This window comes from Petromyzon marinus, chromosome 62, assembly GCF_048934315.1.
Source record: "Petromyzon marinus isolate PM22_M1 ecotype Great Lakes invasive population chromosome 62, UKy_Petmar_22M1.pri1.0, whole genome shotgun sequence".
Taxonomy (NCBI): Eukaryota; Metazoa; Chordata; class Hyperoartia; order Petromyzontiformes; family Petromyzontidae; genus Petromyzon; species Petromyzon marinus.
This window is the reverse complement of record NC_133728.1, coordinates 3,125,887-3,151,774: the sequence shown is the minus strand read 5'-3', so window position 1 is coordinate 3,151,774 and position 25,888 is coordinate 3,125,887. Positions and strand designations below refer to the sequence as shown.

Genomic DNA, 25,888 nt, shown 5'->3' with positions numbered 1-25,888 from the left:
TGATTGGTAAACAGGGTAGTAGGTAAACAAGGTGATAGGTAAACAAGACAGTAGGTAAACAGGGTAGTAGGTAAACAAGGTGATAGGTAAACAAGGTAGTAGGTAAACAGGGTAGTAGGTAAACAAGGTGATAGGTAAACAAGGTAGTAGGTAAACAGGGTAGTAGGTAAACAAGGTAGTAGGTAAACAAGGTGATAGGTAAACAATGCAGTAGGTAAACAGGGTAGTAGGTAAACAAAGTGATAGGTAAACAGGGTAGTAGGTAAACACGGTAGTAGGTAAACAGGGTAGTAGGTAAACAGAGTAGTAGGTAAACAGGGTTGTAGGTAAACAGGGTAGTAGGTAAACAGGGTAGTAGGTAAACAAGGTAGTAGGTAAACAAGGTAGAAGGTAAACAAGGTAGTAGGTAAACAAGGTGATAGGTAAACAAAGTAATAGGTAAACAGGGTAGTAGGTAAACAAGGTGATAGGTAAACAAGGTACTTGGTAAACAGGGTAGTAGGTAAACAAGGTGATAGGTAAACAAGGTAGTAGGTAAACAGGGTATTAGGTAAACAAGGTAGTAGGTAAACAAGGTGATAGGTAAACAAGGTAGTAGACAAACAGGGTAGTAGGTAAACAAGGTGATAGGTAAACAAGGTAGTAGGTAAACAGGGTTGTAGGTAAACAAGGTAGTCGGTAAATAAGGTGATAGTTAAACAAGGTAGTAGGTAAACAGGGTAGTAGGTAAACAAAGTGATAGGTAAACAAGGTAGTAGGTCAACAGGGTAGTAGGCAAACAGGGTAGTAGGTAAACAGGGTTGTAGGTAAACAGGGTAGTAGGTAAACAGGGTAGTAGGTAAACAAGGTAGTAGGTAAACAGGGTAGTAGATAAACAAGGTGATAGGTAAACAAGGTAGTAGGTAAACAGGGTAGTAGGTAAACAAAGTGATAGGTAAACAGGGTAGTAGGTAAACACGGTAGTAGGTAAACAGGGTAGTAGGTAAACAGAGTAGTAGGTAAACAGGGTTGTAGGTAAACAGCGTGATAGGTAAACAGGGTAGTAGGTAAACAGGGTAGTAGGTAAACAGGGTAGTAGGTAAACAAGGTGAGAGTTAAACAAGGTAGTAGGTAAACAGGGTAGTAGGTAAACAAAGTGATAGGTAAACAAGGTAGTAGGTAAACAAGGTAGTAGGTAAACAAGGTGATAGGTAAACAGGGTAGTAGGTAAACAGGGTAGTAGGTAAACAGGGTAGTAGGTAAACAGAGTAGTAGGTAAACAGGGTTGTAGGTAAACAGGGTAGTAGGTAAACAGAGTAGTAGGTAAACAGGGTTGTAGGTAAACAGGGTAGTAGGTAAACAGGGTAGTAGGTAAACAAGGTAGTAGGTAAACAAGGTAGAAGGTAAACAAGGTAGTAGGTAAACAAGGTGATAGGTAAACAAAGTAGTAGGTAAACAGGGTAGTAGGTAAACAAGGTGATAGGTAAACAAGGTACTTGGTAAACAGGGTAGTAGGTAAACAAGGTGATAGGTAAACAAGGTAGTAGGTAAACAGGGTATTAGGTAAACAAGGTAGTAGGTAAACAAGGTGATAGGTAAACAAGGTAGTAGACAAACAGGGTAGTAGGTAAACAAGGTGATAGGTAAACAAGGTAGTAGGTAAACAGGGTTGTAGGTAAACAAGGTAGTCGGTAAATAAGGTGATAGTTAAACAAGGTAGTAGGTAAACAGGGTAGTAGGTAAACAAAGTGATAGGTAAACAAGGTAGTAGGTCAACAGGGTAGTAGGCAAACAGGGTAGTAGGTAAACAGGGTTGTAGGTAAACAGGGTAGTAGGTAAACAGGGTAGTAGGTAAATAAGGTAGTAGGTAAACAGGGTAGTAGATAAACAAGGTGATAGGTAAACAAGGTAGTAGGTAAACAGGGTAGTAGGTAAACAAAGTGATAGGTAAACAGGGTAGTAGGTAAACACGGTAGTAGGTAAACAGGGTAGTAGGTAAACAGAGTAGTAGGTAAACAGGGTTGTAGGTAAACAGCGTGATAGGTAAACAGGGTAGTAGGTAAACAGGGTAGTAGGTAAACAGGGTAGTAGGTAAACAAGGTGAGAGTTAAACAAGGTAGTAGGTAAACAGGGTAGTAGGTAAACAAAGTGATAGGTAAACAAGGTAGTAGGTAAACAAGGTGATAGGTAAACAGGGTAGTAGGTAAACAAAGTGATTGGTAAACAGGGTAGTAGGTAAACAAGGTGATAGGTAAACAAGACAGTAGGTAAACAGGGTAGTAGGTAAACAAGGTGATAGGTAAACAAGGTAGTAGGTAAACAGGGTAGTAGGTAAACAAGGTGATAGGTAAACAAGGTAGTAGGTAAACAGGGTAGTAGGTAAACAAGGTAGTAGGTAAACAAGGTGATAGGTAAACAATGCAGTAGGTAAACAGGGTAGTAGGTAAACAAGGTGATAGGTAAACAGGGTAGTAGGTAAACAGGGTAGTAGGTAAACAGGGTAGTAGGTAAACAGAGTAGTAGGTAAACAGGGTTGTAGGTAAACAGGGTAGTAGGTAAACAGGGTAGTAGGTAAACAAGGTAGTAGGTAAACAAGGTAGAAGGTAAACAAGGTAGTAGGTAAACAAGGTGATAGGTAAACAAAGTAGTAGGTAAACAGGGTAGTAGGTAAACAAGGTGATAGGTAAACAAGGTACTTGGTAAACAGGGTAGTAGGTAAACAAGGTGATAGGTAAACAAGGTAGTAGGTAAACAGGGTATTTGGTAAACAAGGTAGTAGGTAAACAAGGTGATAGGTAAACAAGGTAGTAGGTAAACAAGGTAGTAGGTAAACAAGGTGATAGGTAAACAAGGTAGTAGGTAAACAGGGTATTAGGTAAACAAGGTAGCAGGTAAACAAGGTAATAGGTAAACAAGGTAGTAGACAAACAGGGTAGTAGGTAAACAAGGTGATAGGTAAACAAGGTAGTAGGTAAACAGGGTAGTAGGTAAACAAAGTGATAGGTAAACAAGGTAGTAGGTCAACAGGGTAGTAGGCAAACAGGGTAGTAGGTAAACAAAGTGATAGGTAAACAAGGTAGTAGGTATACAGGGTAGTAGGTAAACAGGGTAGTAGGTAAACAGAGTAGTAGGTAAACAGGATTGTAGGTAAACAGGGTAGTAGGTAAACAAGGTGATAGGTAAACAAGGTAGTAGGTAAACAGGGTAGTAGGTAAACAAGATGATAGTTAAACAAGTTAGTAAGTAAACAGGGTAGTAGGTAAACAAGGTGATAGGTAAACAAGGTAGTAGGTAAACAAGGTAGTAGGTAAACAAGGTGATAGTTAAACAAGGTAGTAGGTAAACAGGGTAGTAGGTAAACAAAGTGATAGGTAAACAAGGTAGTAGGTAAACAGGGTAGTAGTTAAACAGAGTAGTAGGTAAACAGGGTTGTAGGTAAACAGCGTGATAGGTAAACAGGGTAGTAGGTAAACAGGGTAGTAGGTAAACAGGGTAGTAGGTAAACAAGGTGAGAGTTAAACAAGGTAGTAGGTAAACAGGGTAGTAGGTAAACAAAGTGATAGGTAAACAAGGTAGTAGGTAAACAAGGTGATAGGTAAACAGGGTAGTAGGTAAACAAAGTGATTGGTAAACAGGGTAGTAGGTAAACAAGGTGATAGGTAAACAAGACAGTAGGTAAACAGGGTAGTAGGTAAACAAGGTGATAGGTAAACAAGGTAGTAGGTAAACAGGGTAGTAGGTAAACAAGGTGATAGGTAAACAAGGTAGTAGGTAAACAGGGTAGTAGGTAAACAAGGTAGTAGGTAAACAAGGTGATAGGTAAACAATGCAGTAGGTAAACAGGGTAGTAGGTAAACAAAGTGATAGGTAAACAGGGTAGTAGGTAAACACGGTAGTAGGTAAACAGGGTAGTAGGTAAACAGAGTAGTAGGTAAACAGGGTTGTAGGTAAACAGGGTAGTAGGTAAACAGGGTAGTAGGTAAACAAGGTAGTAGGTAAACAAGGTAGAAGGTAAACAAGGTAGTAGGTAAACAAGGTGATAGGTAAACAAAGTAGTAGGTAAACAGGGTAGTAGGTAAACAAGGTGATAGGTAAACAAGGTACTTGGTAAACAGGGTAGTAGGTAAACAAGGTGATAGGTAAACAAGGTAGTAGGTAAACAGGGTATTAGGTAAACAAGGTAGTAGGTAAACAAGGTGATAGGTAAACAAGGTAGTAGACAAACAGGGTAGTAGGTAAACAAGGTGATAGGTAAACAAGGTAGTAGGTAAACAGGGTTGTAGGTAAACAAGGTAGTCGGTAAATAAGGTGATAGTTAAACAAGGTAGTAGGTAAACAGGGTAGTAGGTAAACAAAGTGATAGGTAAACAAGGTAGTAGGTCAACAGGGTAGTAGGCAAACAGGGTAGTAGGTAAACAGGGTTGTAGGTAAACAGGGTAGTAGGTAAACAGGGTAGTAGGTAAACAAGGTAGTAGGTAAACAGGGTAGTAGATAAACAAGGTGATAGGTAAACAAGGTAGTAGGTAAACAGGGTAGTAGGTAAACAAAGTGATAGGTAAACAGGGTAGTAGGTAAACACGGTAGTAGGTAAACAGGGTAGTAGGTAAACAGAGTAGTAGGTAAACAGGGTTGTAGGTAAACAGGGTAGTAGGTAAACAGGGTAGTAGGTAAACAAGGTAGTAGGTAAACAAGGTAGAAGGTAAACAAGGTAGTAGGTAAACAAGGTGATAGGTAAACAAAGTAGTAGGTAAACAGGGTAGTAGGTAAACAAGGTGATAGGTAAACAAGGTACTTGGTAAACAGGGTAGTAGGTAAACAAGGTGATAGGTAAACAAGGTAGTAGGTAAACAGGGTATTAGGTAAACAAGGTAGTAGGTAAACAAGGTGATAGGTAAACAAGGTAGTAGACAAACAGGGTAGTAGGTAAACAAGGTGATAGGTAAACAAGGTAGTAGGTAAACAGGGTTGTAGGTAAACAAGGTAGTCGGTAAATAAGGTGATAGTTAAACAAGGTAGTAGGTAAACAGGGTAGTAGGTAAACAAAGTGATAGGTAAACAAGGTAGTAGGTCAACAGGGTAGTAGGCAAACAGGGTAGTAGGTAAACAGGGTTGTAGGTAAACAGGGTAGTAGGTAAACAGGGTAGTAGGTAAACAAGGTAGTAGGTAAACAGGGTAGTAGATAAACAAGGTGATAGGTAAACAAGGTAGTAGGTAAACAGGGTAGTAGGTAAACAAGGTGATAGGTAAACAAGGTAGTAAGTAAACAGGGTAGTAGGTAAACAAGGTGATAGGTAAACAAGGTAGTAGGTAAACAGGATAGTAGGTAAACAAGGTAGTAGGTAAACAAGGTGATAGGTAAACAAGGTAGTAAGTAAACAGGGTAGTAGGTAAACAAAGTGATAGGTAAACAAGGTAGTATGTAAACAGGGTAGTAGGTAAACAAGAAGATAGGTAAACAAGGTAGTTGGTAAACAGGGTAGTAGGTAAACAAGGTGATAGGTAAACAAGGTAGTAGGTAAGCAGGGTAGTAGGTAAACAAGGTAGTAGGTAAACAAGGTCGTAGGTAAACAGAGTTGTAGGTAAACAGGGTAGTAGGTAAACAGGGTAGTAGGTAAACAGGGTAGTAGGTAAACAAGGTGATAGGTAAACAAGGTAGTAGGTAAACAAGGTAGTAGGTTAACAGGGTAGTAGGTAAACAAGGTCGTAGGTAAACAGAGTTGTAGGTAAACAGGGTAGTAGGTAAACAGGGTAGTAGGTAAACAGGGTAGTAGGCAAACAAGGTAGTAGGTAAACAAGGTGATAGGTAAACAAGGTAGTAGGTAAACAGGGTAGTAGGTAAACAAGGTGATAGATAAACAAGGTAATCGGTAAACAGGGTAGTAGGTAAACAGGGTAGTAGGTAAACAAGGTGATAGGTAAACAGGGTAGTATGTAAACAGAGTAGTAGGTAAACAACACATGACACACACACGCATACAAACATGCCACGCACACACGCGTACACACATGACACACACACACGTACACACATGACACACACACACGCGTACACACATGACACACACACACGCGTACACACATGACACACACACATGCGTACACACATGACACACACACACATGCGTACACAAATGACACACACACACACACACACGTGTACACACACGACACACACACACGCGTACACACATGACACACATACACGTGCGCGAGAGCTGTGTTGTGGGGGGGGGGGGCAGAGTACAGATTGTCCCTTCACCTGGCTGAGGAGTTGTTTTGGGGGTAGTTGTTGTTTTGGGGGTGCTCGTTTCTCCTGCACGCAAAGCGAGATGGGGTGGCGGTGGACAAAAGTCGACTTCGGTCAACTCCACTCTCTCCATTTAGAAGGAGAGAGAAAACATGAACGTCTTCTTCACTTTTGATTTAAAGCTTTCGTGACTGCAGTAATTCATATTCTTAGTTCTTTCGGTAAAGTCACGTTGAATATGTCTTCTTCACTTTCGACGCACGCTACCTCTGAATAGACCTCGGCAAGGTAAGGTCAAAGGTCAAAGCAACGGGCCTACCTTTACCTTACGTTTTACAACTTACCCCATACAAATGACCCGATTGCAGGGTGGTAATTACTGGGGCACTACAACACGTGAAGAAGGTTTGTAGCAGGTAGATGCTAGGTAGAGTGCTTTATTCATATCGAAGACTCTCAATGATTCCAATTTTAAATGGATGCCACAGACTGCGCCACGAAGCTTTTAGCGAGCGGTAAACAGGGTAGTAGGTAAACAAGGCAGTAGGTAAACAAGGTGATAGGTAAACAAGGTAGTAGGTAAACAGGGTAGTAGGTAAACACAGTGATAGGTAAACAAGGTAGTAGGTAAACAAGGTAGTAGGTAAACAGGGTAGTAGGTAAACAAGGTGATAGGTAAACAAGGTAGTAGGTAAACAAGGTTATAGGTAAACAAGGTAGTAGGTAAACAGGGTAGTAGGTAAACAAGGTGATAGGTAAACAAGGTAGTAGGTAAACAAGGTAGTAGGTAAACAAGGTAGTAGGTAAACAAGGCAGTAGGTAAACAAGGTGATAGGTAAACAAGGTAGTAGGTAAACAGGGTAGTAGGTAAACACAGTGATAGGTAAACAAGGTAGTAGGTAAACAGGGTAGTAGCTAAGCAGGGTTGTAGGCAAACAGGGTAGTAGGTAAACAAGATAGTAGGTAAACAAGGTGATAGGTAAACAAGGTGATAGGTAAACAAGGTAGTAGGTAAACCGGGTAGTAAGTAAACAAGGTAGTAGGTAAACAAGGTGATAGGTAAACAAGGTAGTAGGTAAACAGCGTAGTAGGTAAACAAGGTAGTAGGTAAACAAGGTAGTAGGTAAACAGGGTTGTAGGTAAACAGGGTAGTAGGTAAACAGGATAGAAGGTAAACAAGGTAGTAGGTAAACAGGGTAGTAGGTAAACAGGGTAGTAGGTAAACAAAGTGATACGTAAACAAGGTAGTAGTTAAACAGGGTAGTAGGTAAACAAGGTGATAGGTAAACAAGGTAGTAGGTAAACAGGGTAGTAGGTAAACAAGGTTATAGGTAAACAAGGTTGTAGGTAAACAGGGTAGTAGGTAAACAAGGTGATAGGTAAACAAGGTAGTAGGTAAACAGGGTAGTAGGTGAACAAAGTGATAGGTAAATAAGGTAGTAGGTAAACAGGGTCGTAGGTAAACAGGGTAGTAGGTAAACAGGGTTGTAGGTAAACAGGGTAGTAGGTAAACAGGGTAGTAGGTAAACAAGGTAGTAGGTAAACAGGGTAGTAGGCAAACAGGATAGTAGGTAAACAAGGTGATAGGTAAACAAGGTAGTAGGTAAACAGGGTAGTAGGTTAACACGGTGATATGTAAACAAGGTCGTAGGTAAACAGGGTAGTAGGTAAACAAGGTGATAGGTAAACAAGGTAGTAGGTAAACAGGGTAGTAGGTAAACAGGGTAGTAGGTAAACAAGGTAGTAGGTAAACAAGGTAGTAGGTAAACAGGGTAGTAGGTAAACAAGGTGATAGGTAAACAAGGTAGTAGGTAAACAGGGTAGTTGGTAAACAGGGTAGTAGGTAAACAAGGTGATAGGTAAACAAGGTGATAGGTATACAAGGTAGTAGGTAAACAGGGTAGTAGGTAAACAGGGTAGTAGGTAAACAGAGTAGTAGGTAAACAGGGTTGTAGGTAAACAGGGTAGTAGGTAAACAGGGTAGTAAGTAAACAAGGTAGTAGGTAAACAGGGTAGTAGGTAAACAAGGTAGTAGGTAAACAAGGTAGTAGGTAAACAGGGTAGTAGGTAAACAAGGTGATAGGTAAACAAGGTAGTAGGTAAACAGTGTAGGAGGAAAACAAGGTAGTAGGTAAACAGGGTAGTAGGTAAACAAAGTGATAGGTAAACAAGGTCGTAATTAAACAGAGTAGTAGGTTAACAGGGTAGTAGGTAAACAGGGTAGTAGGTAAACAAGGTGATAGGTAAACAAGGTGATAGGTAAACAAGGTAGTAGGTAAACAGGGTAGTAGGTAAACACAGTGATAGGTAAACAAGGTAGTAGGTAAACAGGGTAGTAGCTAAACAGGGTTGTAGGCAAACAGGGTAGTAGGTAAACAAGGTAGTAGGTAAACAAGGTGATAGGTAAACAAGGTGATAGGTAAACAAGGTAGTAGGTAAACCGGGTAGTAGGTAAACAAGGTAGTAGGTAAACAAGGTGATAGGTAAACAAGGTAGTAGGTAAACAGCGTAGTAGGTAAACAAGGTAGTAGGTAAACAAGGTAGTAGGTAAACAGGGTTGTAGGTAAACAGGGTAGTAGGTAAACAGGATAGAAGGTAAACAAGGTAGTAGGTAAACAGGGTAGTAGGTAAACAGGGTAGTAGGTAAACAAAGTGATAGGTAAACAAGGTAGTAGTTAAACAGGGGAGTAGGTAAACAAGGTGATAGGTAAACAAGGTAGTAGGTAAACAGGGTAGTAGGTAAACAAGGTTATAGGTAAACAAGGTAGTAGGTAAACAGGGTAGTAGGTAAACAAGGTGATAGGTAAACAAGGTAGTAGGTAAACAGGGTAGTAGGTGAACAAAGTGATAGGTAAACAAGGTAGTAGGTAAACAGGGTCGTAGGTAAACAGGGTAGTAGGTAAACAAGGTTGTAGGTAAACAGGGTAGTAGGTAAACAGGGTAGTAGGTAAACAAGGTAGTAGGTAAACAGGGTAGTAGGCAAACAGGATAGTAGGTAAACAAGGTGATAGGTAAACAAGGTAGTAGGTAAACAGGGTAGTAGGTTAACACGGTGATATATAAACAAGGTCGTAGGTAAACAGGGTAGTAGGTAAACAAGGTGATAGGTAAACAAGGTAGTAGGTAAACAGGGTAGTAGGTAAACAGGGTAGTAGGTAAACAAGGTAGTAGGTAAACAAGGTAGTAGGTAAACAGGGTAGTAGGTAAACAAGGTGATAGGTAAACAAGGTAGTAGGTAAACAGGGTAGTTGGTAAACAGGGTAGTAGGTAAACAAGGTGATAGGTAAACAAGGTGATAGGTATACAAGGTAGTAGGTAAACAGGGTAGTAGGTAAACAGGGTAGTAGGTAAACAGAGTAGTAGGTAAACAGGGTTGTAGGTAAACAGGGTAGTAGGTAAACAGGGTAGTAGGTAAACAAGGAAGTAGGTAAACAAGGTAGTAGGCAAACAGGGTAGTAGGTAAACAAGGTGATAGGTAAACAAGGTAGTAGGTAAACAGGGTAGTAGGTAAACAAGGTGATAAGTAAACAAGGTAGTAGGTAAGCAGGGTAGTAGGTAAACAAGGTGATAGGTAAACAAGGTAGTAGGTAAACAGGGTAGTAAGTAAACAAGGTAGTAGGTAAACAGGGTAGTAGGTAAACAAGGTGATAGGTAAACAAGGTAGTAGGTAAACAGTGTAGGAGGAAAACAAGGTAGTAGGTAAACAGGGTAGTAGGTAAACAAGGTGATAGGTAAACAAGGTCGTAATTAAACAGAGTAGTAGGTTAACAGGGTAGTAGGTAAACAGGGTAGTAGGTAAACAAGGTGATAGGTAAACAAGGTAGTAGGTAAACAGGGTAGTAAGAAAACAAGGTAGTAGGTAAACAGGGTAGTAGGTAAACAAGGTGATAGGTAAACAGGGTAGTAGTAGTAAACAGGGTAGTAGATAAACAGGGTAGTAGGTAAACAAGGTAGTAGATAAACAAGGTAGTAGGTAAACAAGGTAGTAGGTAAACAAGCTATTTACCGGGTAATTCTTCACGCTTCATTTACCCTACCCTTTACCTTACCCCTCGGCATGTCGGACTCTGTTCGGCGCTGACTGTGCGCAATTTTGAGGTCACCGCCAGCCGTTCGTGTTGACGTGATGGCTAGGAGATGTTAACTACCTCGCCAGGTCCACAGGAGGTCGTGGGTTCAATCCCGACCACTGACGCCTGCTGTATATTTGGGGTTTGCGTCTCTTTCTCTCATCATCGTCATCATCACGGTGGCTATGAGATGTTAACTCCCTTGCCTGGTCTACAGGAGGTCGTGGGTTCAATCCCGACCACTAACGCCTGCTGTATATTTCGAGTTTGCGTCTCTCTCTCTCATCATCATCATCATCACGGTGCCTAGGAGATGTTAACTACCTCGCCTGGTCTACAGGAGGTCGTGGGCTCGATCCCACAGTGGCTATGAGATGTTAACTACCTCGCCAGGTCTACAGAAGGTCGTGGGTTCAATCCCGACCACTGACACCTGCTGTATATTTGGAGTTTGCGCGTCTCTCTCTCTCATCATCATCATCAAGGTGGCTAGGAGATGTTAACTACCTCGCCTGGTATACAGGAGGTCGTGGGTTCGATCCCCACCCTGACGCCTGCTGCTGTATATTTGGAGTTTGTGGTGTTTCCCTCCCCGTGGTCGCGTGGATTTTTCTCCAGGTCCTCCGGGTTTTCCCTCCACTTTTGGAATCAACGTCACCACGCGTTTAGAGTGATCACCCCCTGTCTGTTACACATTCACAGTCTCGTGTCTTCCCATTACAGGTACCCCAGATATCTGTATGTTTCCCTAACTCTCATTGTTCAATGGCCTTGTCGTGTACCACGCTGCATGTTGCTCTTCATTAAAGGGGCGCTTCGAAAATAAACGTCAACACTTATTGGGGATTTGCGGTCTTTGGAGACCACCGCGAGAAGGTTCCAGGCAATGCGTTAACAGCGATGGCTAAACACACACACGTGGGAGAGACTCTTTGACCTTTTGAAGCTATTAACGTTACATTTGTCATCGCGTAACAGTGTATTAGTGTTATCATCACCCGTTCTTTTTCCGTTAAGTCCCATATGAGTCTTGATTTGAAGCTTTCGTGACTGCAGGAAGCCATACTCTGCGTGACTTTACCGAAGGAACCAAAGAGTATGGATCGCATGGAAGTGTTAAATCATTTTTTGAAGCACCTTGTATATTACATTTGTTCTCCGTGATTATGTTCCTAGGCTCTATGCCTCTGCACCGCTCCCGGTCTGCTGTCATGTGCACCGATGGCTACTTTATTGAGGGCGCTATCGGCACGCTGAGTAAAGATTGACCTATTGATCGGTATTGCCGCTCTACTAGAGATTATGGTCGTCCACAGGACACCCAACCACAACTGCTGCGCATGCACCCACCCACCGACCCCCACCAAACAAAGACAAAGATCCCCACCCGTGTAGCCTTCACAGACTGTTGGGGCAAGTGCTGTTAGCGAGTAGCAGCAGCGCCTACGAAGAGCGAAACGGCACACTCGAGCAGGTGGGTGGCCAGCACCACGCCCTGGCCGCCTTTGTCTCCCCAGTGGCGATGTTCACTACACAGCGCACTGGATACCCATTTGAGGCTGAGTCGACCTAGGGGAGGAGGCCCAGGGACCGGTTCAGAGAATCGTCACCGGTGGTGTTGGCCGTGAGCGGGAATCGAACTCGGACCGCCGGGTTCGTAGCGCGGCGTAGCGCTAACCGCTAACGCACCCTATCCACTGCTACTGTGCTCTATCCACTGCTACTGTGCTCTATCCACTGCTACTGTGCACTATCCACTGCTACTGTGCTCCATCCACTGCTACTGTGCTCCATCCACTGCTACGGTGCTCCATCCACTGCTACTGTGCTCCATCCACTGCTACTGTGCTCTATCCACTGCTACTGTGCTCCATCCACTGCTACTGTGCTCCATCCACTGCTACTGTGCTCTATCCACTGCTACTGTGCTCCATCCACTGCTACTGTGCTCCATCCACTGCTACTGTGCTCCATCCACTGCTGCTGTGCTCTCTCCGCTGCTCACCTGGCGGTTTCCCAGGCTCCGTGGGCTTCGCACCTGGAGAGGGGCGAGAAAGACGCGTTGCAGTCAGACGATGTCAGAGAGCGCCACGCAGTTTGTCGTCGTCCTCGTCGTCGTCGTCAACATCCGCATCGTCGTCATCGTCGTCGTCCTTAAGGAGTCACGGCGCCGTGACCTTGAATGAGAGGTCACGGCGCCGTGACCCCAAACAAGGGCTCGGGACCTTCATCTGCGGATCAAAGCGCGCGACGCGCACGGGAAGCCGGGGCGGCCGTCCTCACCGCTGACGCCCACGCTCGTCGAGTCGACCGTGAAGCGTCCCAGCTGGCCTTCCGTGGACCCGCCGCTCACGGGCACGATGGCCTTCTTGAGCGTCGCCAGCGCCTCGTCCACCAGCGCGTCGATGGGGGACTCGGAGAAGAACTCCAGCCCGAAGGAGGTGAGCACGCTGCCTGACCTGCCGCGGAACGCGAGCGACGGGGGCGGCGTCGGTTCGAGGTTAGCAGTTGTCTCTTACAGTAATTGTCCCACCTCCTTCATCCACAGCTCCCTCGATCACCCACATCTCCCTCCGTCAATCACAGCTCCCTCCTTCATTCACAGCTCCCTCCTTCATCCACAGTTCCCTCCTTCACCCACAGCTCCCTCCATTACCCACAGCTCCCTCCTTCATTCACAGCTCCCTCCTTCATCCACAGTTCCCTCCTTCACCCACAGCTCCCTCCATTACCCACAGCTCCCTCCTTCATTCACAGCTCCCTCCTTCATCCACAGCTCCGTACTTCATCCACAGCTCCCTCCTTCATCCACAGCTCCCTCCTTCATCCACAGCTCCCTCCTTCATCCACAGCTCCCTCCTTCATCCACAGCTCCCTCCTCCATCCACAGCTCCCTCTTTCAGCCACCGCTCCCTCCTTCATCCACAGCTCCCTCCTTCATCCACAGCTCCCTCCTTCATTCACAGCTCCCTCAATCATCCGCAGGTCTCTCCTTCATCCACAGCCTCCCTCCTTCATCCACAGCTCTCTCCTTCATCCACATCTCTCCTCTCCCATCACGATATCTCTCTCATTCCCACAGCCCCCTTCTCCGATTCCCCTCCCCTCATCAGTGTTTCCTCATTCCCAGCCACCGATCTCCCTCTCTTCACGCCTCGGCGTTTCTCCCGGTCAGCGTGTAGGTGCTAGCGAATGCCGATGTCGCGGGCACCGTTACGCAGCGTCGACATTTCAGTGAAGTGGTCGCCAGCGTCGGGCCTGGCTTTGCCCTGAACCAACACGTGGCTGGTGAACTGCCCGCAGCTCAAGGGGTAAGGATCGTTTGGCCCGCGCTTCGGTCCCGTTATTCTGCGGGCCCCCGCTCACCTGAACGCCAGCACCTTGCAGCTGATGTAGTCATTCTGCATAGAGCTGGTGGAATAGACGTCGTTGATCTGAAAGAGGAACCGGGGGTAAGGGGGTGTGCGGGTGGGGGAGGGGCGATTTTCACGTGAGTCTACAGGTCTTTATGCGAGTCTATTGGTCTCTTTGTGAGTTCTATGAGTCTCTATGTGAGTCTATAAGTCACTGTGAGTTTATGGGTATTTATGTGAGTCTATGGGTATATATGTGAGTCTATAGGTCTCTATGTGAGTATATGAGTCTCTATTGGAGTTCATGGGTCTCTATGTGTGTCCATGGGTCTCTATGTTGGTCCATGGGGTTCTATGTTAGTCTATGAGACTCTATGTGAGTCTATGCGCCCTAAGCTAGTCTATGGGCAACCCAGTTTAACCTAGTGCAACCCTGTGTGTAACTCCGTGTGTGTTACCCGCCTGTGCGACCCAATGTATGACCCCGTGTGTGACTCCGTCGATGACCCCGTGTGTGACCCCGTGTGTGACCCCGTCAGTGACCCCGTGTGTGGCCCAGTGTGTGACTCTGTGTGACCCCGTGTGTGACCCCGTGTGTGACCCCGTGTGTGACTCTGTGTGACCCCGTGTGTGACCCAGTGCATCACCCAATGTATGGCCCTGTGTGTGACCCCTTATGTGACCCCGTGCATGACCCCGTGCGTGACCCCGTGCGTGACCCCGTGCGTGACCCCGGGGTGCGCGACCGTTTTCTCGAAGTCGAAGGCGAGCGTCTTGAACTCGGCCGACTCGCGGTCGAGGAGCGCCGGGCTGAACTCGGCTCCGGTGACGATCTTCATGCTGCCAGACAGCGCACTCCTCTCTGTGGCGTGGACAGAACGGAGTCAACCAGTGGGCTCCGTCTCCTCCTCATTCTCCACCTCCTCCCCCTGCTGCTCATCCTGCTGCTCCTGCTCCACCTCTTCCTCCTGCTCCTCCTGCTCTACCTCCTGCTCCTCCTGGTCCACCTCCTCCAATTGCTTCTCCCCCTGCTGCTCATCCTGCTGCTCCTGCTCCACCTCTTCCTCCTGCTCCTCCTGCTCTACCTCCTGCTCCTCCTGGTCCACCTCCTCCAATTGCTTCTCCCCCTGCTGCTCATCCTGCTCCTCCTGCTCCACCTCTTCCTCCTGCTCCTCCTGCTCTACCTCCTGCTCCTCCTGGTCCACCTCCTCCAATTGCTTCTCCCCCTGCTGCTCATCCTGCTGCTCCTGCTCCACCTCTTCCTCCTGCTCCTCCTGCTCCACCTCCTGCTCCTCCTGCTCCACCTCCTCCAATTGCTCCTCCCCCTGCTGCTCATCCTGCTGCTCCTGCTCCACCTCTTCCTTCTGCTGCTCCTGCTCTACCTCCTGCTCCTGCTCCTCCTGCTCCACCTCCTCCAATTGCTCCTCCCCCTGCTCCTCTGAATCCTCCTCCTGCTCCTCCTCCTCCTCCTCCTCGTAAGCGTCCCTCCATACAACAAGTATTTCCATTTGTTTGAACACATCCCATCAGCCACGCGCGGCCTTCCGGGAGCGGATCCCTTCTGCGGCGTTGGTGTCTCGGCGCAGGCAAGAAAACTTCCTGGAGCCAGCCGCGACATTCGGCGTCTCGCCAGCGGCAGAGTTCACGCGGCGCTCCAACCGATGCCGGTGAGCTGGCTGGTTTTGACAATCGGCGTTCTCATCGGCAGAGCGAGGCTTGCGGGGCTCAACGGACGGCAGCTCCGCGTGCTGAGATCGGATGACGGAGCTCCACCGTGTGGCTGGTGCGGCGCCTCCGTTGGCAGTGCTGTGCGAGCAACCGGCCAATGACGACTACGCAACGCTTACCGCGTCCGTAATGGAGGGGCTTGCTCGGGTCAAGATCGTGGCGAATGTGAACGCGTCATTGAAACCCGCCCCCACCCGACCACACGGCCAGTCAGTGAGGGGTTTGTTTTTTTTGTTTGTTCTCCACGTGAACAGAACGCGGCAGACCGCTTGCTGATTGGCTACGTCAGGTGGTGGCGGGTTTCGGCGACGCGTTGATATTGACGTGATCTAACCCGAGGGTGGGGGGGGGGCAAAAAAAAAAACCTCTCGTGGATAATATTGGTCGGGGAAACCGTCTGCGTGTTCAAATATACCGTATCATTAACATCGTGGGGCGACGTTCCTGGCAACGACCCTTCCGCAGGGCACATTAAGAATATATCATAGGTGACCTTTCGCAGGCAAAGGCCCAATGAGCCCTCTTTCTGTGCTATGAAGGAAAGTCGCCTACTATATATGTTTTCCTATGAAGGCCACACACACAACCACAATCGCACGAGCGGCGTTATCACTGACATTTAAACATCGTTCGGACGTATGTTACCCTACGGAGACCTCAATGATTTGGGGCTTCCACGAGATCTGTGAGATCGAATCCATGCCGGGCAATGTGGGTGGATAACAAAATCACCACTTCGAAAGGGGGACTCTTAGCTATCTACAAATGTCAACTCTTAGCTATCTTCATAATAAAGGTTTTTGGGTTAGATCGCGTTATTTATAAATGTGTCGTAACCCTCCACCACCCGACACGGCCAATCAGCAAAAAAAGTGTCACGTTGACAAAAGACAAATAGATCACTACTTTAGTCCACCGATGTGTTGAAGAGTGAATCCACAACATTTACAGTTTGAGTAGCACGACGTTACGCTGGTAATTGCATCCAGCATCATCGGGCAATTCGCCAGAATGGTAATGCCCTCGCTTGCTCCCGGTCTTAAATAGAGCAGCAGCAGGGTGACGTCATCATTTAACTCATTTCAGGTGCAGTGATTTGAGGCGTTTAACGCATTTCACGAGGTGTTTTATGGTGGCGATAAATGTGAAGCTGCCACAGTTCCGTGAGTGTAATGGTTATGGGCTGGCAGGTCCGCCGCTGGACTGACGATCCCACGGATCATCTCTGTTTAAATTCCTTCGATGGCATGTATATTTGTTCCCATGGTTTGATTGTTCATACAGGGTGGCCCAAAAGTCAGGACACATTGGGTTGTTGTTGTTGTTATTATACAGGGTGGCCCAAAAGTCAGGACACATAGGGTTATTATTATACGGGGTGGCCCAAAAGTTAGGACACATAGGGCTGTTAATATACAGAGTGGCCCAAACGTCAGGACACATAGGATTGTTGTTATTGTTGTTGTTATACAGGGTGGCCCAAAAGTCAGAATACGTAGGGTTATGGTTATATAGGGTGGCCAAAAGTCAGGTCACATTGGGTTATTATTGTACAGGGTGGCCCAAAAGTTAGCACAAATAAGGTTATTAATATACAGGGTGGCCCAAAAGTTAGGACACATTGGGTTATTACAGCAACAGTATATTTATTTTAATATTGGAATTAAAACATTTCAATAGTTTCTTAACTTTGTAAATTTGTTTTAATCTGCTATCTATATTCATATCTGTACCCCCCCCCCCCTCCCCCCACTCCTTTTCAGATGACAATTAAAAATGTAAAGAAAATTTTTACAGAATTGAGATTTTAAAAAACATCATAACCACGCTGTAGTGGTCCTCGACATATACTGAGATGCTATCGGCCACATGAGTGTTTACATCCACGCGGCGGGAGGACACGAGGGCTCTCAGAGACGACAGCTCACGCGTACGTGCGAGGGAGGATCACTCTATCCCGCACAGGTAGAGCCCTTATCACTGGCCACCTGCCTTTTTTGCCAGTTATCAAAGTCTGAAACAACGGAAGAGCTTTGTACCCTGGCTGGCAATTACGCAGGAGATGTCGATAAGATGTTCAGACGCCAAATAGGCAAGGAATCAATTCTGCATTAACCATGCTTACTTGTTGTAAACACGCAAAGCAAACATGCTCGGATAATACATGCATTGTATTTGGAACTGATAACACTATGTAAAGTCACGTTGAAGGGAAGCAATAAAATAATGAAATATATAACAATATATTTTTTCATTATTTTATTGTTTCCCTTCAACGTGACTTTACCGAAAGAACCAAGAATATGAATCACTGCAGTCACAAAAGCTTTAAATCAAAATTTAAAACACTATGTAACGCAATTTTTGCTCCAGGGTAGTATTATAATAGATGCATAATATATTTTATATTATAATATACGCTATCTGGTGTAGGCCAACCAGTTTCAAAGACAATGCAAATATTATCAGAGCATGTTTGTTTGCATGCTCGCCACAAGCACTGTGTGTGGTTAATGCAGTACTTAATCCCTGGAAAAAAAGGTATTCGTTTGGTGTTTGAACATCTTACCGCAGCTCCCGTTAAAACAACATTATTTTTTATACCTTGATACTGACAAACAAAAAAGGTGCCCCATGATAAGGACTCCACCAGTGCGGGATAGAGCGTTTCTCCCTCGCACGCACGCGCGAGTTATTCCCGAGCGCAAATATAAACACTCATGCGGCCGATAACGTCTCAGCACATGTAGAGGACCGCAGAACTTGGGCAATTCGTCGGTAGCGCCAGCATCGCCGCCGCCGCCGCCGCCCGATTATAAAACGCGTCATATCGGTGACCTGTCTTGCTGCTCTGCTTGCTGTCCTCCACGGCCAGCCAGGCGACGGCGATAAGAGCCGCGCAGGCCACCACGAGCAGGCAGCCGGTCGCGGTCAGCGCGATCTCCAGCCGGCTCCACGAGCGGCGCTTCTTCCTCCCGCCGCCGGCGCCGTGCTCGCTCGACCCGTCGCAGCTGCTGCTGCTGCTGCGGCTGCTGCGGCTGCTGCGGCCATCTCCGCCGCCCATGGCTCGCTCCGAATCGCTCGCGAAGCGCGACTTGCCGACGGCCGGTGGGACAGCGAGCTCGCGCCGCTTGGGAGTCGGAGCGGCGGTGCCGTTGCTTTGCGAGCGAGGAGCTTGGCAGAGGCCCGGTGCGGGGTGGTCTGTGGTATTTATCCTCTGGCCCCCCCCCCCCCGCCGTCAAAGACGACGCCCCCGCCCGCTCAAATAGCGACCCCCTCCGTCCATCCCTCCCGCTGTTTGACGTCAGCCACGCACCCGATGCCCGACCACCCGCACACCTGTGCCACAAGCCCACCCAACCAACTAACACGCGAACCCACCCACCCGCACACCTGTCCACCCACCCGCCCACCCAACCAACACGCGAACCCACCCACCCACCTGTCCACCCACCCACCCAACTAACACACGAACCCACCCACCCACCTGTCCACCCACCCACCCAACTAATACACGAACCCACCCACCCACCTGTCCACCCACCCACCCACCCAACTAATACACGAACCCACCTACCCACACACCTGTCCACCCGCCCACCCAACCAAGACGCGAACCCACCCACCCACCTGTCCACCCACCCACCCAACTAATACACGAACCCACCCACCCACACACCTGTCCACCCGCCCACCCAACCAACACGCGAACCCACCAACCCACCTGTCCACCCACCCACCCAACTAATACACGAACCCACCCACCCACCTGTCCACCCACCCAACTAATACACGAACCCACCCACACACCTGTCCACCCACCCACCCAACTAATACACGAACCCACCCACCCACCTGTCCACCCACCCACCCAACTAATACACGAACCCACCCACCCACCTGTCCACCCACCCACCCAACTAATACACGAACCCACCTACCAACACACCTGTCCACCCGCCCACCCAACCAACACGCGAACCCACCCACCCACCTGTCCACCCACCCAACTAATACACGAACCCACCCACCCACACACCTGTCCACCCACCCACCCAACCAACACGCGAACCCACCCACCCACCCACCTCTGCACCCACCCACTAAACCAACGCACGAACCCACCCACCCACCTCTCCACCCACCCACACCCACCAATCCGATGCCAGCGAACCCACCCACCTGTCCACCCACCCTTCCAACCAACGCCCCCCCCCATTCCCCTCTATTTCATGATCGAATTGTGCCGGTTGCATAACGTATTCAACAACAAACTATTTTTATTGCTTACCAGGTAAGGCCCCACGGAGCTAGGCAGCTCTCTTTCAGGAGCGGCCCGGGGCTATCGCAAATGGTAGCTGCTCAACGGAGTGGGCGGCTTATCACCACCATCATCATCATCACAGCAGCAGCCAAATCACTCTGAACGCGTGGTGATGTTGATTCTAAATGTGGAGGGGGAAAAAAAATCGGAGCACCCGGAGATAAATCCACGCGATCACGGGGAGAGAGAGAAAGACGCAAGCCCCAAATAAACAGCAGGCATCAGTGTCGGGATCGAAACCACGACCTCCTGTATACCGGGCGAGGTAGTTGACATCTCATAGCCACCGTGATGATGATGAGAGAGAGACACGCAAACTCCAAATATACAGCAGCAGGCGTCAGGGGCGCGATAGAACCCACGACCTCCTGTAGACCAGGCGAGGTAGTTAACATCTCCTAGCCATCGTGATGATGATCAGAGAGAGAGAGAGACACGCAAACTTCAAATATACAACAGCAGGCGTCAGGGTCAGGATTGAACCCCTGACCTCCTATATACAGGGCGAAGTAGTTAACATCTCTGAGCCACCGTGATGATGATGAGAGAGAGACATGCAAACTCCAAATATACAGTAGCAGGCGTCAGTGTCGGGATGGAACCCACGACGTCCTGTAGACCAAGCGAGGTAGTTAACATCTCCTAGCCACCGTGGCGCCCGTATCTGGAGCCGGCAGGTGCACACATTGTATCTCTCTCTCGTCCTCCAAGGCGCCCCTGTTATCTGCCGTGGAACGGGTGAACCGGCAGGATTTTGACCTCGCCGCCCCCCGAAAAAATGTGGTTTATATGGTGCGCCAGGTCCAAGTTTCAAAGAAATACATTTCTGGGATGTCGCGCGAGAGATAGGCGCGCCGGCGGTCTTAAAACCAACACTAAACTATTTATCTTTTATTTTACGAGGCGTAAGGCCCCACTGAGCTACGGAGCGATACATTTTTTTAAGAGGCCACTTGGCCGCAAATGACGGATCTACTTAGCAGTTGGCAAATTCTCTGAATGCGCGATGTGAAGTCTAAATGTGGGGGGGGGGGGGGGAGAACCGGAGGACCCGGAGAAAAATCCACGCGACCACGAGGAGAGAGACCCCGCAAATTCCAAATATGCAGCAGCAGCAGGCACCAAGGGTTGGGATCGAATCCACGACCTCCTGTATACCAGGCGAGGTAGTCAACATCTCTTAGCCATTGTGGGGTCGAGCCCACGACCGCCTGTGTACCGGGCGAGGTAGTCAACATCTCCTAGCCATTGTGGGGTTGAGCCCACGTCCTCCTGTGTACCAGGCGAGGTAGTTAACATCTCCTAGCCACCGTGAGGTTGAGCCCACGACCTCCTGTGTACCAGGCGAGGTAGTCAACATCTCCTAGCCAACGTGGGATCGAGCCCACGACCTCCTGTGTACCAGGCGAGGTAGTCAACATCTCCTAGCCACCGTGCGGTCGAGCCCACGACCTCCTGTATACCAGGCGAGGTAGTTAACATCTCATAGCCACCATGGGATCGAACCCACGACCTCCTGTGTACCAGGCGAGATAGTTAACATCTCCTAGCCATTGTGGGATCGAGCCCACGACCTCCTGTATACCAGGGGAGGTAGTCAACATCTCCTAGCCACTGTGGGGTCGAGCCCACAACCTCCTGTGTACCAGGCGAGGTAGTTAACATCTCCGAGCGATGCACAAGGGGAGTGGAATGAAAATTTGAGAGGAGCCCCATTCGAGGAGAAAACTTTGGACTGGCGTCAACACACCGAGTGGCTGTCTCATGCTATAATTTGGCAAACCGTTGACCATCAATTTAGCACGACCACAGTTCTCCACCTGGCCCCTAACCACAAGGCACAAGGTTCACTGCCTCCGACTAACACTCACCTGCTCAGCTCACCACCACCCTAGAGACTCACCACCACCCTACCAGCTCACCACCACCCTACCAGCTCACCACCACCCTACCAGCTCACCACCACCCTACCAGCTCACCACCACCCTACCAGCTCACCACCACCCTACTAGCTCAGAATCAGAATCAGAAAGGGTTTTATTCGCCATGAAAGTTCGCACAGAAAAGGAATTTACTTTGGCAGGAAGGTGCATACATTCAACATATAGGAATCATAAATCTTAAATAAGTGGTATACAAGTTAAACTATACTAAAGGTACAAGGTCTAACTAACACTGAGGGGCTAAAGTATGTAAAATTTTGAAAAAATATTGAATATAAAGTAGCTATAAGATACAATCTAAAAATACAAATAGGGTAACAGTGTAATTATGGCAGGGTGTCATTTTGTAGATAAAATGTTCAAGTCAGTGTAAGCCCTTGGCCTTGTTGAAGAGGCCAGCAGCAGATGGGAAGAAACTGTTTTTGTGGCGTGAGGTTTTGGTCCTGATGGACCGCAGCCTTCTGCCGGAGTGGAGTAGCTGGAACAGAGAGTGTCCAGGGTGGGAGGAATCGGCCACAATCTTCCTCGCTCACCTCATGGTCCTCGTGGTGTGCAGGTCCTCGAGGGTTGGTAGATTGCAGGCAATTACCTTCTCAGCAGTGTGGATGATACGCTGCAGTCTGCTCTTGTCCTTGGCAGTGGCAGCAGCGTACCAGACGGTTATGGAGCAGGTGAGGATGGATTCAATGATCGCTGTATAGAAGTGCACCATCATTGTCTTTGGCAGGTTGAATTTCTTCAGCTGCCGTAGGAAGTACATCCTCTGTTGAGCTCTCTTGGTGAGGGAGCTGATGTTCAGTTCCCACTTGAGGTCCCGGGAGAGAATAGTGCCCAGGAAGCGGAAGGACTCTACAGTTTTGACTGGGGAGTCGCACAGGGTGATGGGGGTGAGTGGGGCTGTATTCTTCCTTAAGTCCACAACCATCTCAACTGTCTTCAGAGCATTCAGCTCTAAGTTCTGGCTACACCAGGTCACCAGGTTGTCAGCTTCCCAGCTACAATAAGACTCATCCCCACCAGAGATCAGCCCAATTAGGGTGGTGTCGTCCGCAAACTTCAAGAGTTTGACGGACAGATGATTGGAGGTGCAGCTGTTGGTGTACAGGGAGAAGAGCAGTGGGGAAAGGACGCAGCCCTGAGGAGTTCCGGTGCTGATGGACCTGGAGTCAGAGACTTGTGTTCCCAGCTTAACGTACTGCTTCCTGTCAGACAGGAAGTGTGTGATCCACCTGCAGGTGGAGTCGGGCACGTTCAGCTGGAAGAACTTGTCCTGAAGCAGGGCAGGAATGATGGTGTTGAAGGCAGAGCTGAAGTCCACAAACAGGATCCTAGCGTAGGATGCTGGGGGGTCCAGATGCTGTAGGGTGAAGTGGAGGGCCATGTTAACTGCGTCGTCCACAGACCTGTTGGCTCTGTAGGCAAACTGAAGGGGGTCCAGGAGAGGGTCTGTAATGGCTTTGAGGTGTGCCAGGACCAGGCGCTCAAAATACTTCATTACCACAGAGGTAAGGGCGACCGGTCTATAATCATTTAGTCCTGTTGGCCTTAGCTTTTTGAGCACAAGGATGATGGTGGAGGACTTGAGACAGGCTAGTACATGGCATGTCTCCAGGGAGGTGTTAAAGATGTTGGTGAACACCGGAGACAGCTGGTCAGCGCAGTGCCTGAGGGTGGCTGGAGAGACAGAGTCCGGTCCAGCTGCTTTGCGTGGGTTCTGCCTCTTGAAAAGTCTATTAACTTCTCCCTCCTTAACGGAGAGAGTCGTCTCTGTAGTAGGGGTGGGGGATGGGGCCTCTTGGGTGCGAAGGGGTAGTTCAGGAACAGTCCAATTGTCTTTCAAATCTGCAGTAGAACTCGTTCAGGTCGTTGGCCAGGCGGGAGTCGTTAGAGGTGTGGGGGGCTCTGGGTTTGTAGTTGGTGATCTGCCTGAGCCCTCTCCAGACAGAAGCAGAGTCGTTAGCAGAGAACTGGTGTTTTAGTCTCTCTGAGTACAGTCGTTCAGCCTCTCTCACCGCCTTGCTAAACCTGTTCCTCGACTCCTTGAATCTGTCTCTATCCCCCACTCCTAAACGCTTCCTCCTTCTCCAACCTCAACCTTCTGAGCTTTGCTGAGAACCAGGGCTTATTGTTGTTAAAGTTCACTCTGGTACGTGTTGGGATACAGCAATCCTCACAGAAGCTGATGTAGGACGTCACAGCCTCTGTGAGTTCATCCAGACTATTAGTAGCAGTCGTGAACATATCCCAGTCAGTACAGTCTAAGCACGCCCGCAAATCTTTCACAGCCTCACTGTTCCACTGTTTAGATGTCCTCACAGCAGGTTTACAGAGCTTTAGTTTCTGCCTGTATGCAGGAATCAGGTGGACCATGGCATGGTCAGAGTGTCCCAGTGCTGCTCAGGGGACGGCGTGGTAGGCTCTACTGACTGTAGTGTAGCAGTGATCCAGAGTGTTCCCTTCTCTGGTTGGGCATTTAATGAATTGTATGTATTTGGGGAGTTCGTGGATGAGATTACCTTTGTTAAAGTCGCCAAGTACGATAACCAGCGAATCTGTATTTGCTCGCTCCACACTCAGAATCTGATCGGCGAGCATGCGTTGGGCCTCTTTAACCTGAGGACACGGCGGCAAATAAACTCCGACCAAAATAAGCGACGCGAAATCGCGAGGCGAGTAGAAAGGTTTACAGTTTATAAAAAAATATTCAAGGAGCGGAGAACAATGTTGTAGAATCACTGTGACATCTACACACCAGCCACTGTTAATGTAAAAACAAATACCATCGCCTTTCGTCTTGCCGGAGAGTGCTATGTCACGATCCGATCTTACAAGATGGAATCCTGTCAGTTGTAGCGAAGTGTCCGGAATCAAATCACACAGCCATGTCTCCGTGAAGCACAAAACAGAAGATGAAAGAAAGTCTTTGTTTTTCACCATCAGTAGCTGAAGTTCGTCCATTTTGTTGCACAGTGAACGTACGTTGGAGAGGAAAAAGCTCGGAGGCACTGTTCGGATCCCGCGTCTGCGTAGCCGTACGAGAGCCCCCGACCGTTTACCCCTTGGGCGGCGTTTCACTCTACCAGCTCACCACCACCCTACCGGCTCACCGCCACCCTACCAGCTCACCGCCACCCTACCAGGTCACCGCCACCCTACCAGGTCACCGCCACCCTACCGGCTCACCGCCACCCTATCGGCTCACCGCCACCCTACCGGCTCACCGCCACCCTACCAGCTCACCGCCACCCTACCAGGTCACCGCCACCCTACCGGCTCACCGCCACCCTATCGGCTCACCGCCACCCTACCGGCTCCCTGCCACCCTACCGGCTCACCGCCAGCCTATCGGCTCACCGCCACCCTACCGGCTCACTGCCACCCCACCGGCTCCCCGCCACCCTACCGGCTCACCGCCACCCTACCGGCTCACCGCCACCCTATCAGCTCACCGCCACCCTACCAGCTCACCGCCACCCTACCAGGTCACCGCCACCCTACCGGCTCATCGCCACCCTACCGGCTCACCGCCACCCTATCGGCTCACCGCCACCCTACCGGCTCACTGCCACCCTACCGGCTCACCGCCACCCTACCAGGTCACCGCCACCCTACCAGCTTACCGCCACCCTACCAGCTCACCGCCACCCTACCAGGTTACCGCCACGCTACCGGCTCTCCATCACTCTACCAGCTCACCACCACCCTACCAGCTCTCCATCACTCTACCAGCTCACCACCACCTTACCAGCTCACCACCACCCTACCAGCTCACTCACCTACTCACCTACTCGCTAAGACCCAGAGTAAACAGCCACAACGAGGCGGGGTGGGCGGTGAAGGCGCCGTGGTGGCTAGGAGATGTTGACTACCTCTCTTAGTATAGAGGAGGTCGTGAGTTCGATCCAAATCCTGACGATGCCGGGTTGATGGTGGCATTTTAATAATCATAATGATCTACGGGTGCCATAGTGGCAAGATGTCAACTACCTCGCCTGGTATGCAGGAAGTCGTGGGTTAGATCCCGATCCTGATGCCTGCTGTATATTTGGAGTTTGCGTGTCTCTCTCTCATTATCATCACGGTGGCTATGAGATGTTAACTACCTCGCCTGGTATGTCGGAAGTCGTGGGTTCGATCCCAGACCCTGACGCCTGCTGCTGTATAATTGTAGTTTGCGTGTCTCTCTCTCTCTCATCATCATCATGGTGGCTAGAAGATGTTAACTACCTCGCCTGGTCTACAGG

The 25,888-nt window shown here is 48.6% G+C and overlaps 1 protein-coding gene across 1 annotated transcript in view; it reads right to left on the bottom strand.

Moving 5' to 3' along the window:
• Positions 1–18,557, bottom strand: part of LOC116955839 (MAM and LDL-receptor class A domain-containing protein 1-like) — a 112,062-nt gene extending 93,505 nt beyond the window's left edge. The window contains exons 1-6 of the mRNA XM_076053755.1: positions 18,216–18,557; positions 14,396–14,511; positions 13,663–13,730; positions 12,580–12,755; positions 12,302–12,334; positions 6,239–6,292 (exon numbers count right to left, since the gene is read on the bottom strand). Coding sequence (XP_075909870.1) covers positions 6,239–6,292; positions 12,302–12,334; positions 12,580–12,755; positions 13,663–13,730; positions 14,396–14,511; positions 18,216–18,441 — 673 coding nt within the window. The 5' untranslated portion in view covers positions 18,442–18,557. The remainder of the gene's footprint in view (positions 1–6,238; positions 6,293–12,301; positions 12,335–12,579; positions 12,756–13,662; positions 13,731–14,395; positions 14,512–18,215) is intronic.
• Positions 18,558–25,888: the final 7,331 nt, after the last annotated feature.